At 47.5% G+C, this 13,870-nt stretch overlaps 1 protein-coding gene and 1 long non-coding RNA gene across 2 annotated transcripts in view; both read left to right on the top strand.

Moving 5' to 3' along the window:
* Positions 1–327: 327 nt before the first annotated feature.
* On the top strand, positions 328–4,575 carry LOC111928743 (protein FAM162A-like). The gene is made up of 4 exons (XM_086850213.1): positions 328–484; positions 2,333–2,438; positions 3,652–3,760; positions 4,407–4,575. The coding sequence occupies exons 1-4, from the start codon at positions 364–366 to the stop codon at positions 4,512–4,514; spliced, it is 444 nt and encodes a 147-aa protein (XP_086706339.1). The 5' UTR covers positions 328–363; the 3' UTR covers positions 4,515–4,575.
* Positions 4,576–7,163: 2,588 nt separating this feature from the next.
* The window catches only part of LOC147650564 (uncharacterized), a 32,927-nt gene continuing 26,220 nt past the window's right edge, over positions 7,164–13,870 (top strand). Inside the window, exon 1 of the long non-coding RNA XR_015276195.1 lies at positions 7,164–7,298. This is a non-coding gene — a long non-coding RNA (uncharacterized LOC147650564). The remainder of the gene's footprint in view (positions 7,299–13,870) is intronic.

Genomic DNA, 13,870 nt, shown 5'->3' with positions numbered 1-13,870 from the left:
AAATACAGCACACTGTCTTATTTTAGTTCTTCCACAGTAAGGACTGAGAAAATAATGCAAATAACCACCGTTCCTCAGAGCAGCTCCTTGGGATGGGGAGCCTGGGGAGGAGTCTGGGCTGGGCGTGAGCTGCCACAGAGGTGATTTCTGCCCGCCCAGTTCCCAAGGTGTGTCATTTTGGTAAACACAGGTGATAAATTTAACTCGTCATCACGATGTAAGCAAAACCTGTTGTCAGTTAGGACGGAAGTGCATGCTGCTCCCTTTCTTACAGGAAGGGCTATTTTATTTATAAGTCCTAGAAGCGGCCCCTGGGCTCCTGCCTAGGCTGGGGGGCGGTGGTGGTCCAGGGCAGGATGCAGGATGCAGGGGGAGCTGCTGGGGCACGGCCCCGAGCTGCCCCGGCCGGTCCTGTGCCCTGCCAGAGCTGCTGGCAGCAAAGCAAAGAACGCCCAGGACATGGCTTTGCAGATGGCTGATCCAGGTGGGTAGAAAGCTTTTGGTCACTATTTCGTGCTGCAGCACGAAGGGAAAGGGCATTTGAAGGAAAGGGTGAGAAAACGATTCTCATTCTCAGCCGTGGGTGAGTTACTACGGTGCTTCATCTCCTGGGGCTATGTATTCTCCTGGGACAGGGAGCACACCCAGAGCTCTGACCAGCACAGTGCACAGGGGTAAATACTGTAATATAATGATACATGATACTTCATGTCAGGGAATAAATAGGTCAATTAAAACAAATAAATGTTCCTCCTCTTACCCAGCTGCCAGGTCTCCAGGGGAGGACCAATGCATGTCCCTGCATGTGCAGGGCTGGTGCAAGTGGAGGACTTCCTTGCCTCTGCTTCCTGCTCTGCTCCTTGCCAGCTTACAGCCACAGCTGTGTGTGCTTGTGCCAGGCAGTGCCCTGGATTATGTCAGACACAGGGAGCAGGCATGGGCTGCTCCCAGATGGACAAGCTTCCTGGTATGGACACAGCTTCTCTTCTTAACCCGCACCACTTTCTTGGCTGTGCCCTTGCAGACCCCTTACCCTAGGAAAGTTGGGCTCCCTGTGCTCTTGTGGGATGGCTGGGGGTCTCCAGCATGGGGCTTTGTGCTTGTCTTCCTTGGGATGGAGCATGTGCTTTTAGCAAGTGTACTGCTTGCTGCAGATTTGATTCTGGCACTTGGTGATGTAGCTCTCCTGTTGTCACTGCACTTTGTGAGAGAAATAGGAGAAGCAGGAGACTAAATTTATCCGGCCCAAGATTGACAACTGAGATTTTTCAGCCACTTACGAGTCCTGACATATATGAGCAGGTCTCGGGCCAAGGCACTTAGTATAATTTCACCATCTCAAAACAGGCAGGAAGAGATGTTCCCCATGACCTGTTTTGTAGTAGTAGTGATTTCCTTTCAGCTGAGTGCCAGCAATCTAGCAACAGGCAGGGAGGGCAGGATGCTGAGGCTGTGGACATCTTCATGTACATCTCTTCCTGCCTGTCCTGGTCACAATTGGGCATTTCTCAACCCAAGTCCCACATTTGCAAGTACAGGGCACTGTAGTGTGGCTTCTTGGGTGCACCTACCAATGTGTAATGTAAGTACTGGGTGAGCAGTGTTAGCTGCCTTGTAAAGACCACTTGTACAGGTGTGCACTGCAGAAGCCAGGGTTTGAGGTAGCCATTGCTTACTGTGTGTTTCAGGGACTCTCTGTCACTATGATGGTTGTTGTTGCCTGTTATTGGGCTTGTTTCCATCAAGAGGAGCTAGAGTCCTTTTCTCATTGTGCTGTGGGTGACAGCATGCAAATGGCAACACCGTGGTAGCCTGATGGGGTGTAATGTATCATCATTAGAGTGCAGTAATGTGGTACCCAGCTTGCATGAGAACAACTGCCAGTCTCCCACCAGGCTGTATTTTAGCAGACATCATCTCTCCATCACTGATTTCAGGAGAAGCTGTTGAGGAGTTAGCTACTTGTGCTGCTGGCAGTTTGCTTAACTCACTAGTTGGGCCATTTAACAGCAAGATGCTCACAGGGTGAGATGTTGCTATGGGCTTGGGGGCTTCAGCCCCACATCATTTTCCCCCTTAATCAGGAAGTTCAGAAGAGATTTTTAGTTTAAAACCTAACAAAATTAAAGGTGAGAAAGTCAAATTAATTAAGCTGCAGTGTAACAAAGCACCTCACACCACCTGCTGAGTATTTTTGACATTAGAAAGCACATGTAGCTTCCACAGAATAGAAAAGTATAGTTTTAAATGTTCAGTCCTTTTCCCTCTGTACCAACAGCTCTTTTCCCTTTTTGAAGCTTAGCTCATTGCTTTTTTACAAAATCTCTTGCAGGTAAAGAAGCTTTCAGGAATGAGAGAAGGCCTACAAGTTTCGATAAAAAGGTGCTAGTATGGTCAGGATGCTTTAAAAGGAGGACATTCCCAGGCACATATTGTAAGTGGACCTGTCAGAATGATTCTTTTGGCTGTGAACACAGAGATTGAGACTCCAGTCTGCATCACCCAGAATGTGCTCATGTGGTAGGGGTTAGTGCCTCTCCCATGCTGGTGTCCAAAAATAACTGCAAATAATTGTAACTCTTGAAACTTTTTGTCATTCCCTGTGAAGTAAACTGGATTCACTTAGTTATCATAAATTCCAGACTAAGCTGAAATGTCTTTTGCAAGACAAGTGGCTTTGAAACTCAGAAGCTGTCATGATAAGATATAAACACATTCACTCTGGGTTTTTACATGCTTTTCTAGGTTTTATTGATTAGTGATTAATAATTCTGCATGTATTTTAATAAGAAGTTGGGGCTACATACAGCTTTGGTGTCAGATGTGTGCAATGAGTTCCACCTGTATGGGCTGTGGTTTCACCTCCTTGTTGAGATATTTTGCTAAAGGATTGTTACTCAGTTTGGAAGTCCTAATGCTTCTGACTTGTGACATCCTGGGTTCTCCTCCAGCTGTCCTTCCCCTTGCAGGTGTGAGTAAATCCATGGCTGGATATAATTTCATGGATGGCTTATTGCCATGCTGCAGTTTCTTGCAAACACAAATTGTTGGTTATATGCCAGGAGTTACTCATGGAAGGTGGTGGAGTTTTTCCAGTGATGGATGGGGCTCTTCAGCTGCTTAGGAAGAAAACTCCTGGATGGTGCAGTTGTGTGCTCTGACCCAGTCACCTCCCACCTCAGGCAGATGCTTGTAGGGCTGGTGCTGACTGCCTGGCAGAGGCTGTGCTGTGGTAGGCTTTTAATTCCCTGAGGCTGGCATTGCCTGGTGTCTCCTGGTGCTGCACAGCACCCCACGGCCTGCCCTACAGCACCCAAAGATTGGCCCTTCATTATTATAATGGAAAGACTTTCCTGTCTCTGGCATTTTACAGGCATTCACTCTCACATGCAATAAAAAAAATACAAGAGAGCAGGAGTTTTTAATCCTGTTATTACTGAAGACTTTTGGGAGTAGCAATAGCCCACATAAATCTTTTCCCCACAGGCTAATTTTTTCAGTCCTCCTTTAAGCAGCTGCAGAAAGAGAAGGCTGAGCCTCATTGTTCATTGACAGGAGGTTGCTGCAAGACTTGAGCATTCATTACCCATCTCCCCATGATCCCATTTCACACATGCTGCTGCAGAATGGAAACTGCTCTGTCCTCCACAGGTCTGAGGTCCTCAACACTGCAAGGAGCATTGTCAGGATAAAGGTTTGCTACATCATGATTGCACTGACTGTGTTGGGCTGTGTGACCATAATCATCACAGGCAAAGAAGTGAGCATTGTTTCTGGGGAACTGATTGACTTAATGTATGGTGTATGTATGTTCTCTGGAAATAAGCACCTGGGTGACAGATAGGTTTGAGAATACACATGAGCAACGTATGCACAGGATCTGTATGACCCCTCCTCCAGAGGAGACATTGGCATTGGAAAGCACAACCTGCTGATCCATGTGCTGCTTCTGACCCACTCTGCCTTAAACCTGTGCAGGTTTGCTCTATATGATGGTGTCTCAACAAGAGGCTGGGCCAAAGTTAATGGAATAGCTCAGACAGTGTCAGTGGAACCTGGTTCTGCCTGGCAGCTGTCAGCCACGAGGCTCCTGTTGTCCTGGATGGCTGCCTGGCCTGGATGCCACCATGGTCACCATGGTGGTGACTCTTCTCCCTGTCCCACCCCACTGCTGCATCTTCAGTTTGACCTGCAAGTCCCAGAGCACCTGTAAACAATTTACAGTGTAATTCTCCTGCTAACCAGAGATGCATATGCTGAAAATGTGGTATAAGGAAACAGATTAACTTCTATCACAGCAAAATATCAAAAAGGACAGTGGGGTGTCAAAGGAAGTGGTGTAAATGTGGGGAAATTTAGTGGTGGCAACTGTGTGCATGCAGTGATTTCCACCAAATCGTTTCCAGGCTGTGAGGAAGGATCAGACTCTGCTGAGAGTGAACACAGAAAAGACGGCCAAACTGAGGGCTGAAGTGGAGAAAGGTCAGGAGGCAGCTGTCGGGAAGTCACAATGATTTGGAACAGATTTATTTTAACAGAAGGAGATAAGTGATTTGCACATGTGGCATATGGACCTGTCTTCATTTAACTCTTAAGAGCTTTTTCACTGAAACTCTCAGAGCAAGGACTCCACTGCTTAAAAATTGCTCCATGTGAACTGGGAACCCCCTATGGAAACTCCAGCTGCTTTCTGTGGTTTCTGGTCTTTGGCACCAGGCCCAGCTCACATACAAAAATCTCTTTCAAACTGGAAAGTATGGAAAGGACAAATGTAGGACTCCTCAGCTCAGGATCAGCTTTTCATGGTGCTGCTGGTGCTCAGGTCTCCTCACAGTCAGGAAGGACATGGCCCTACATCAGGGAGCATCACGTTCTCTGCAATGCCTCCAGGGAACACTCCTGGCCATAGTGACCCAGAGCAGGGGGGTCTCTGCAACTACAGAGATGTCAGTTATCGCTCTGTCTCAATTGTCTTTGAGCCTGCTGCCATTGCTGTCCCCTCTCCCTTCCACCAGCACCTCGTGGGATGCTCTGGCCAGGGGAGAGGGGAAATGTAAGCATGAAGAGGGTCTTGGAAGATGGAAGAGTGTGAGCAGACCCTGATGACTGATTTGGGCCAAAGGAGATGGTGCTGGTGCAGAGTGGTTCCTGTGGGGCAGCCCAGGGAATCCTTGTCTGATGTAGGGAGCCTGGCCTGGAGACATCTCTTGTCTTATAGCACCTCACTGGTTTCCCCTTTCATCTTCCGCTTCCAGTCATTGTCATGAAAGTTGTCTAGCACTTGTTTAACTGTGATTTTAGTCCAGAGTAATTGTTAATACATGGTTTGCTAAAACTGAATTCTTTTTAATCATCATAGTTCATTAACTCATAATAAAACAGCTGTCCAATTATATCTAAAACAAATGCATCTCTTCACAGCTTCATTTAGAGTGTCATCAAACTCTCTGGGATGATTCTTAACAGATGGGAGAAATCCTACTGAAATATTGAAAATTACATTTTCATAAAGTGAGTTAACTTCAAGACAGGCCCCAGTTCATGCCTGTGGCTGCTGATGCTCTGATCCCCCAGGTGTCACCTGTAACACCTTGAGACCTGTAACACTGGCTGGTAGAGCTGGATGTGCTGCATGAAGTCCCCAGGGGGATGGCAAAACCCAGCCAGAGTTACCCCAGCTGCTACAGGAGATGCTGTAGCCATGCTCAGCCTTGGTGCAATGTCCTGAGCCTCACACTGGCACTTGGCCTTTCCAATGCTTATTACTTGGAGCAGTCGCATTTGCGTTCCAGGGGAGTCTGGAAGCTCCTGCTCAGGTCTCTGAGGTTTATTGTGCCAAAAAGCATGTCCATTTATTGCTGAAGTGTCACTGCACAAACAAGCTGCTGGCAAAGCTGGGCGGGGGCATTGGCAGGTTGTGGGGCTCTGGGACTCCCATCTTCTGTGCTGTGGTCTTTGGGCAGTTTTTTTCCTCTGGTGCTTCTCAGGAGCACTTCTCTCCATGTTTCACACAGGATGAGCAGGATATTACCTCTCCAGGCTTGCAGTCCTTGTTTCCAACTCACAGTCCCATGTGGTACAGTTCACCAAAAGTGATGTCTGGTCTCTGTAGCATTTCTCACAAAACACATCTCAGGGAAGTGAAATAATGGTCTAGGACAAGTAGAGAGTGAACAAGTCTCTGCTGAGAAGGCACTTTTGCTTCACAGGTAATATGGGCTCTTTCATTTTATATGACCTGGTTTTCTTGGTTAGTGCAAAAAACTGCAAGAATTACCTCAAAGTTAGTGCTCATTTGGGGATAAACTAAAAGATCTTGCTCAGTCTCCTAGATGTTATTTTTTAATAATTCTTAAATGACTTTCATGTGCCCTTTTTCAGAAGGTGCATGTAGCAATTAAAGAAACAATTTTGATGCTTGTAAACAAATCCACATCCATGTTCTGAGCTTCCCTGACTTAAGCAGAAAAGGAGATGACCATCGCAATGTCTAAAGAACAAGAAAATTAATTGTGACTTGTTCTAGTCTCTGCACTGCACTCCCCTCTGCCTAGGTAAAAAACCTGCTTCAGCTGTGAGCTATTATCAGTTCCTCTTAAACAGCCGTGGTCTCTGCCTACAGTGCGTAAAGCTGCCACATTACACACAGTCATTAAGAAAAAAAATCAATTCTTCCTCCCTGAGCCACTGGTAAAGCATCTGGGTGACCAGATGACCCAGGTGCTTTTGGGCTCTTATAAAGAGCTGTGACTATTATGTAGGGAAAGATCATTTACCAGTGCCTACATGATTATTCATTTTAATATCATAATACTCCCCCAAAAAATCAATTGGACTGATCTCTGGCTTGCACTTGGTGGGTGGTGGGTGGCTGCTGGTGTAGCATAGCCTCAGCTGGAGTCTCCCCTGTATGAACTGGACATGCCTCTCCAACACTGGGACTTATCACTGCTTGTTAAAATCTATTTCCATCTGTGTCTGCAAAGTCCTTTGACTCTCCTCTTGAAAAGCCTCTAATTAACATAAGCTCCTGCATGTATAATTGGCTGATCCTCAGCACCTTACAGTTGTGGGTTTCTTTATTTCCCCTCCCATCTGAATTGCTTCAGTGTCACACCTGATCCTCCAGGCATGTAAAAAGGGGATGGGAGATGTTATTGGCTAGGAGCTATTCTTCCCTTTTTAATAAGGTGCCTTGTGTTTTGCCAGCCTGGCCCTAAGAGGGGCTGGCTTCTTTCTGAGGCAGGGGCTAGAGCTGAGAATGTGCTGGTTTGCTGTGGTGCTCAGAGAGACCAAGGGTGAGTCCTTCCAGCTCTCACCTCTTCATTTACTGCTCTACTGGGGAGAGGGGGGTGAAGGATTCTTCATCCCTTGCAGGATTTTTTCTGTTTTAATGAATTTTTCATAGCAGTGGTTAACAATGTACTGGTGGTTGATGCCACAGAGACTTGCATGACAGTAACAATTATTGGGGAAGCTTTTCTGTAGTAGCTGGAGTTGATCTAATTCTGCTCCTATTAAAACCAGTGCTGCAGTTCCTCCCGGCTGTGGATTAAGGTTATCATCCATGACTTTTTGAAGTTTCAGTGGTTTCCAGAGACTTAACTTCCCCAGGGAGTTGGGCTGCTGCAGGGCAGAGCTGGGTGCACTGAGCTTTCTTCCTCCAATGTGGTGAAATCAAGCTTTTATGGGAGGCTCTGCATCATGAGCATCCCAGTACACCAGAGGAAAAAAGGCTGAGCTTAGGAGATTTCAGTCCCTTCTTTATTCATTTTACCGCTTGTTTTGACCTTCTCAGGGTCAAAAAGAAATCAAGTGTCTGGTGACATTTGATTTATTTCCATCTGCTGTGTGCAGGTCTTCTCCAGACTGGTATGTCCCTGCACTTAAGAAGGATTTTTTTCCATTTTTTTGCAATTCAGAAAGACCTCATTTCAAAGACTACCCTGTTCTTCCAGTGTTTAGTCTCCCACCAAGGTGAGAAACTGCTGCTTGTTTTAAGTGTAAATACACCCAGCTTCAGCTTCCAGGCACTGAACATTGTCTTCAACATGGAAACTTTCAACCCAACTCTTCCCTGTGTTCCCAGTCACGCCCTCAGCTGTTGTTAGCAGTTGTATGGCTGCTATGTTTAAAACACCTGAAGCTTCTAACCATTGCCTTGGTTATCTATCATTGGCTTACTGGCCAGTTAAGCAATTGACCTTAAAATAAATATGAATTTATTCCTGAATCAAGTGATTTACTACATTTACATTTACTACATTAGTAGCCCTGCATAAACAATCCAAATCGATTGCTTTTGTTGGTTTTAGAACCAATAGAATCAATCTAGTACCCTTTGCAGAAAGCAAGAATGTATAATCTTCCCAGACTTTACTGACCACCCTGAAAAATTAAAAACCACAATGGCTGTATATCAGAAACTGATTCTCCTCTGTCTGTGCCCAAGGCACCAGCACCTGTATGAGCAGCACGGTCAGATATGCTTGCAAATCTACTTTTGTTTCTGGGACTGCCAAGGATCAGCTTGAAACAGCTTCAAGGCTAAAGGTCTCCATTGGGTGAGATGCAGTGATGGTTTGGATCTGTAAAGGGACCTGCTCCCTCTTACCACAAAGATCTTTCTAGCTTGGAGCAGCCTCCTGCCTTCTCCCTTGTTCAGCATCATTGCAGCAAGTGGTGGCTGCTGCCACCACTGGCACTGGGATCCTCATGACCACCATGATTTCAGGGCTGGCTTAAACACCACTATCCTGCTTGGATTTGGCATGAAGTCATTCTAGCCTAGCAGGAAAGCAAGGCCAGTGTTCAATCATTTGAATTAATTAATGAATCATTCATTAAGGCATTGGGATAACATTAAAGCAATTTTCCATGGTTAAGTAGCTTGATGATTGTTAGTGCTGTGTGATGTATTGCAAAATCTCTGTGACAGTCATATAATGAGTGAGTAGCTCCTGAATGGCTCTGAAAGGACCTGAGCATTTAATTTCTCTGCTCTGCAAAGGATCCAGACACAACTTTCAGCACAGCATTAGTCAAGCTGGCTCTGCACCTTCTCTGCATGCAAGAGCTTCCTACATGGAAACCTAAGCCTCACACCTGACTCTTCCTCTGCAGCGGTGTTCCTCAGTGAAGGACCCAAACCTTGAGCTACTTGGGCAGGGACTGCTGTTTGCTGGCTGTGGGGGGCTCACCACAGGGAGGAGGTCAGACTGGAACAGGATTTCATAGGGAAAATTTGGCTCGTTCAGAGCTTATGTATGTTCTGCAGTATGAGCAGAGTTATTGCAAACTGCTGGTGAAAGTGCACCAGAACACAGAGGGATTTTCATGTTGGTCTGTAATACACATCTCACAGAAGACGTATGGTCCTACGACTTTTTCTAAATGAAACGGGAACCAAAATAGCTCAGTGAATTACAATTATTCCTAATGGTTCATTTTATTCTGTATGTAAAATGTGTGAATGCAAACACAGCTCACACAGAGCTCTATGAATTGCACCCCCTTGCACTGAATGCCACATCCCCCACAAGCAATTTTATCAGTCTAAAAGTTGTCCTGCAACAAATTTCTACCAGCAGGGCTATAGTCTGTACCAAGGACATCCACTAGGGCTCTGAAGAGGTCATTAAAGCAATGGTGCTGCAGGGGGAATGGAACAATCTCCAGAATGGTCCCAAGTTGTGTTAAGAAGCAGAAGAAAACCATGAAAGGCAGGCAGTTAAATATCCCAATACTTCAGGACTCTAAGCCCCAGGAGAAGGCAATTTTACTTGACAAACAAGCACTAATGCAAAGCAAAAATAGAGTTATTATATGTTGTTCTTTCCCACTCATTTCTTTTTTTTCTTCTCCTCAGAGCCCTTGTGCAAGTGGCACAGGGGATGCTGTGAGCTGGGGACTGCTGGGGACTGCTGAGGTGTGAGAGTATACATAGTCAATGGGAAGCTGTGGGGCTGCCAAGGACTGCGCAGTGAAACCGTGCAAAAGTGGGCAAAGATCTGCAGTATTCCATGTACCAACTCCCACAGTGTTGGGGGTTAGGATTTTTCCTTTTGTTTCTTTCTCTCAGGGAATTTTCTCACATTTGTTGCTGAGAAAATAACGACTGGTATTTAAGAGAGACAAAAGACAGAGCCAAGGAGAAGGGGGAGAATTGCAGCTGGCTTTACTCTTATCATAGTTGAGAGGCATTCTTTTGGGAATGGCAGAGATATCTGAGATTTGGGCTGGGGGGGAAAGGGTAGCTCCTCGCTCTTTCGTGCTCTCAGCATTGGAGGGGAGACAGGCTGTGGTCACTGTGTGGAGAAATCACCGCCACCACTACGGGGCTCTGTCTTCTACTGTGAATGAGGCTCTTCTCGTCCGAGTGGCCATTGAACTGGGACCTTATTAACACCTGATCACACTAGAAAAGGCCTTCACCATCTACTCGGGTGCCTCAGGGAGAACCCGGGGCCCTGAGCCCCTTCCCCCTCCGAGGAGCCTCTCCCGGCCGTGTTTGGGAGCCGGGCTGCCGCTGCCCAGCCCCGCCGTTCCTCTGCCACTGCTCCGGGCTTTTCACTACAGTGGAACCCCACAGCCCCTGCCTACCCGGACACCCCACGGCTCCTGCTGCGGCTGAGGAGTTTCTGGCACATTTCGTTTGCCACCCCGGGGTGTGCCCGTCTCTGCGGTGCCAGCTCCGCTCCGAGCTTCTGCCGCAGCCCATTTCACCATCCAGCCCGGCCGCCATCACCGCCTGAGGGAGCCGCGGCCGCGCCACAGCGCCCCCTGCAGGCGCGGGGGAATCCTGGCAGCGCCTGCCCGGCCGGGAGCCAGCAGCGCCCCTGGCGGCCGGGAGCGGAACTGCAGCCAAGGGGAAGGTGCCGCAGCCCAGAGCGGCTGGGGCTGGCTTTGGCTTCTGCTCCTCGGGGCTGCCGCGCCCGCTGCTGCCTTGCCTTGCTTTACATATACATATCTGTGCTTTAACTTCAAGGAGGGATGGGGGTCATGTTTTTTCCATTCCAATGGAGGTTCCCGCCTTACTTGGCAGACACCTGTTTTTTAAACTGAGGCACAAAGTCTCTCTGGCATCTCATGGTTAGGGTTTGAGGACTTTTAAATCTACTCACCTCTCGTTGCCTTTGCTGAATGCACCTAGGAGAGATTTCAAGGTGAAATCGAGGTGTCTGTGGACTTCCATGGGTGACAGCTGGATGTCTCCTGCTACTGGGAGGACACAGGTGTCCTGTCAACACAATACATCTCCCCAGAGACAGCTGATTCCTTTCCAGTGCCCTTTGCTGAGGGCCAGACTCTGGCCTGGCACCGGGTGCTCTGCAGCAGATGGTGCCATTCTCCCAGAAGCCAGGCTGTGAGAGCTCAGCTGCTCTGGGGCTTCCAGGGCAGCATCAGCAAAGCCACCACAGGTGAGAGTTACAGTCCCATGATCCAGGGCTTCCACCTGCCCATGGGGTGACAGGGCTGTGGGAGCAGTGGAATGTCACATCCTTCCTTTTCCCAACCCACCAGCACAGGTAGTCCCTGTGGTTCATCACCCTCCAGACTTCCCACAACACATGGACTCTGCAATGTTCGTCAGGTGGGACACTTGCCTTCTTTTTGAGAAGTTCTTAATGTACAGTGACTACTCTAGGGATGCTATTCCCTTGGAAGAACTAGGACAGAGTGCTCAGCAGAGCAGCTTGAGCCCAAATATTTTGTTTTGCTTTAATTAGTCAGAGACAAAAATTAATAATATTGCCTTCCTCAGCAGCTCCCAAAGTGCACCACAAAGGCAGTGCTGTGCCATACCTTTTCAAGGTGGGGAAATTGCCCCCCTGGGAGCAGCGCTGCTCTGAGAGCATAAGGGCAAGTGTGGACTGGCATAGGCAGGAGTGTACTAGAAAGGATATCACTAATGAGTGATGATATTTACTGTAGAAAGTGTCTGCATGCAGAAATATTCACAAACCTGGAAGTGAGATAGAGGAAATAGCCCAAATGTGGCACAGAGAAGAGATGGCTTTGCCCCCTCTTCATCTGACTCCCTCATCCCTATTAAGAATGTTTTCATCAAGAAGGAAATGTGTTTTGAGTTGCTTTTACACATCAGCCAGGGATCTGAGATTTGAGGCAGCTTCCCTTAAGTACTTATCAGTCTTCTCAGTGAGGCTGGGTCGGCGTCTGGATGCTCTCACACAACAGCTGGTGCAAGCTCAGTGCTTCCCCGCTAATGTGCTCCCTTGCTGCTCAGAATGCAGCCATACTTCTATAAACAGCAATAAAGCCATGTACTTAACCAATAAAACAGGCATAGGAGCTCTGACACCCAGACATCAGAGCTGAGATAATGGCTCTCCTGGAATCTAACCTCTGCGTAGGCTGAGCTATTATGATTTCTCACTCCACAGCTATTATCCTCCATTATCCTGCCTGCCATCCCCCTGCTCTCTGTAGTGTGTGCTGCGTCATACAGCAGCTCCCGGGCTGGGATCAGTGTCCCCGAGTCCCCAGCACTGATCCCCTGCACATTATGGGGCTGGGGCAATGTTGATGCTTGCCAGCTTGTGGTGTTTGCTGAGTGCTGCTGTTCTTCACTCAGGTTTCAGTGAGCACAGGATGGCTGTGTTTGAGGCCAGGCAAACCCAGTTTGAGTTCCCAGCTCAGGGAAGGGCTCAGCATTGTGTGTGCTGTTTGTCACACACACTGAGTGTCCTGACTAACAACATCCTTACACATTTTGCCTACTAGGTTGCATACTGGCTGGGAAGGTGTGTTGCTGACAGGGAAACCCATCTGCCTGATGTAAAATGGTATGTTTAGATCAGCTGTGTGGTGGTTGTCTGGTTCCATAAACCCAGGAACAGTTTTACAGCTCTGGTCTTACAGAAACATTAGTGTTGCTCTGGAGAGGCGAAGGAGCAGGTAATGGCTTGTGGTCTGAGATGAGGGAGCTGGAAACAAGAGTTCATGTAAACTCCCCTGCTAAGAAATGCAAACCTCTGCAGTTCTGAGTTATGAAGTGTTTGATGTTTCATTTTAGACCAAGTGCCATAAGAAAGAGGAGGATTGTGTGGTATATGGGATATGGAGAAGGCTGAGGTGCTCAATAACTTTTTGCCTCATGAGCAAGTGCTCCAGCCACACTGCCCAAGCCACAGAAGACAAAGGGAGGGACTGGGAGAAGGAAGAACTACCCACTGTAGATCGGGTTCAAGAACATCTGAGGAAAACTAAGGGTGCACAAGTCCATGGGACATGATGAGATGCATCCTGAGGGAACTGGCAGATGGGAGAGGCTAAGTGGCCACCATCAAATTTGAGAAGTCATGGCAGTCTGTTTCACTGTAGCAGCCAGCTGTTCCTGGCCTCTGGTTTGGGGTACTGTTCTGAGCTAGCACCTTGCCACAAAACCAGGAATCATGTCAGGGTTGTGTCTGATCTGTTGCTCTGACACATCTCAGCCCACCCTTGTCAACCTGCCAAAAACTTTGTCTTAGATGGGTGACATCCATGCAGAACACCAGCCCATATTCCAGGTGGGATTTTCTGGTGGACCTGGCTGGGGTGGCCAGCTCAGGGTAAGCTCAGTTCTCTGATGCACTTGAATTATGTTTTTTTCCCCCAGATGTCTTGTGAAAGGGGAATGGAGCTTCCAGCTACAATTTAAAATGCAAAACCACATCTTGACATCAATGGAAAATTAAGTTTAGTGCAATAAGCACTTTAGAGAATCTGATTTTAAGTGACTGGAGAATTGTTTTTAACCTAGGTGGAATCTAGAGGTAGATTTACATAACAATTGATCTAAAAGCCCCCTACCACCTACAAAGACAGCAAAGAAACCTGTTTCAGCTCTGTTTTGTGTTTTAAATGC

Source organism: Cyanistes caeruleus, chromosome 14 (genome assembly GCF_971803275.1).
Source record: "Cyanistes caeruleus chromosome 14, bCyaCae1.hap1.1, whole genome shotgun sequence".
Classification (NCBI taxonomy): Eukaryota; Metazoa; Chordata; class Aves; order Passeriformes; family Paridae; genus Cyanistes; species Cyanistes caeruleus.
Note: the sequence above shows the minus strand (reverse complement) of the source record. Positions and strands in the feature narration are given on the sequence as shown.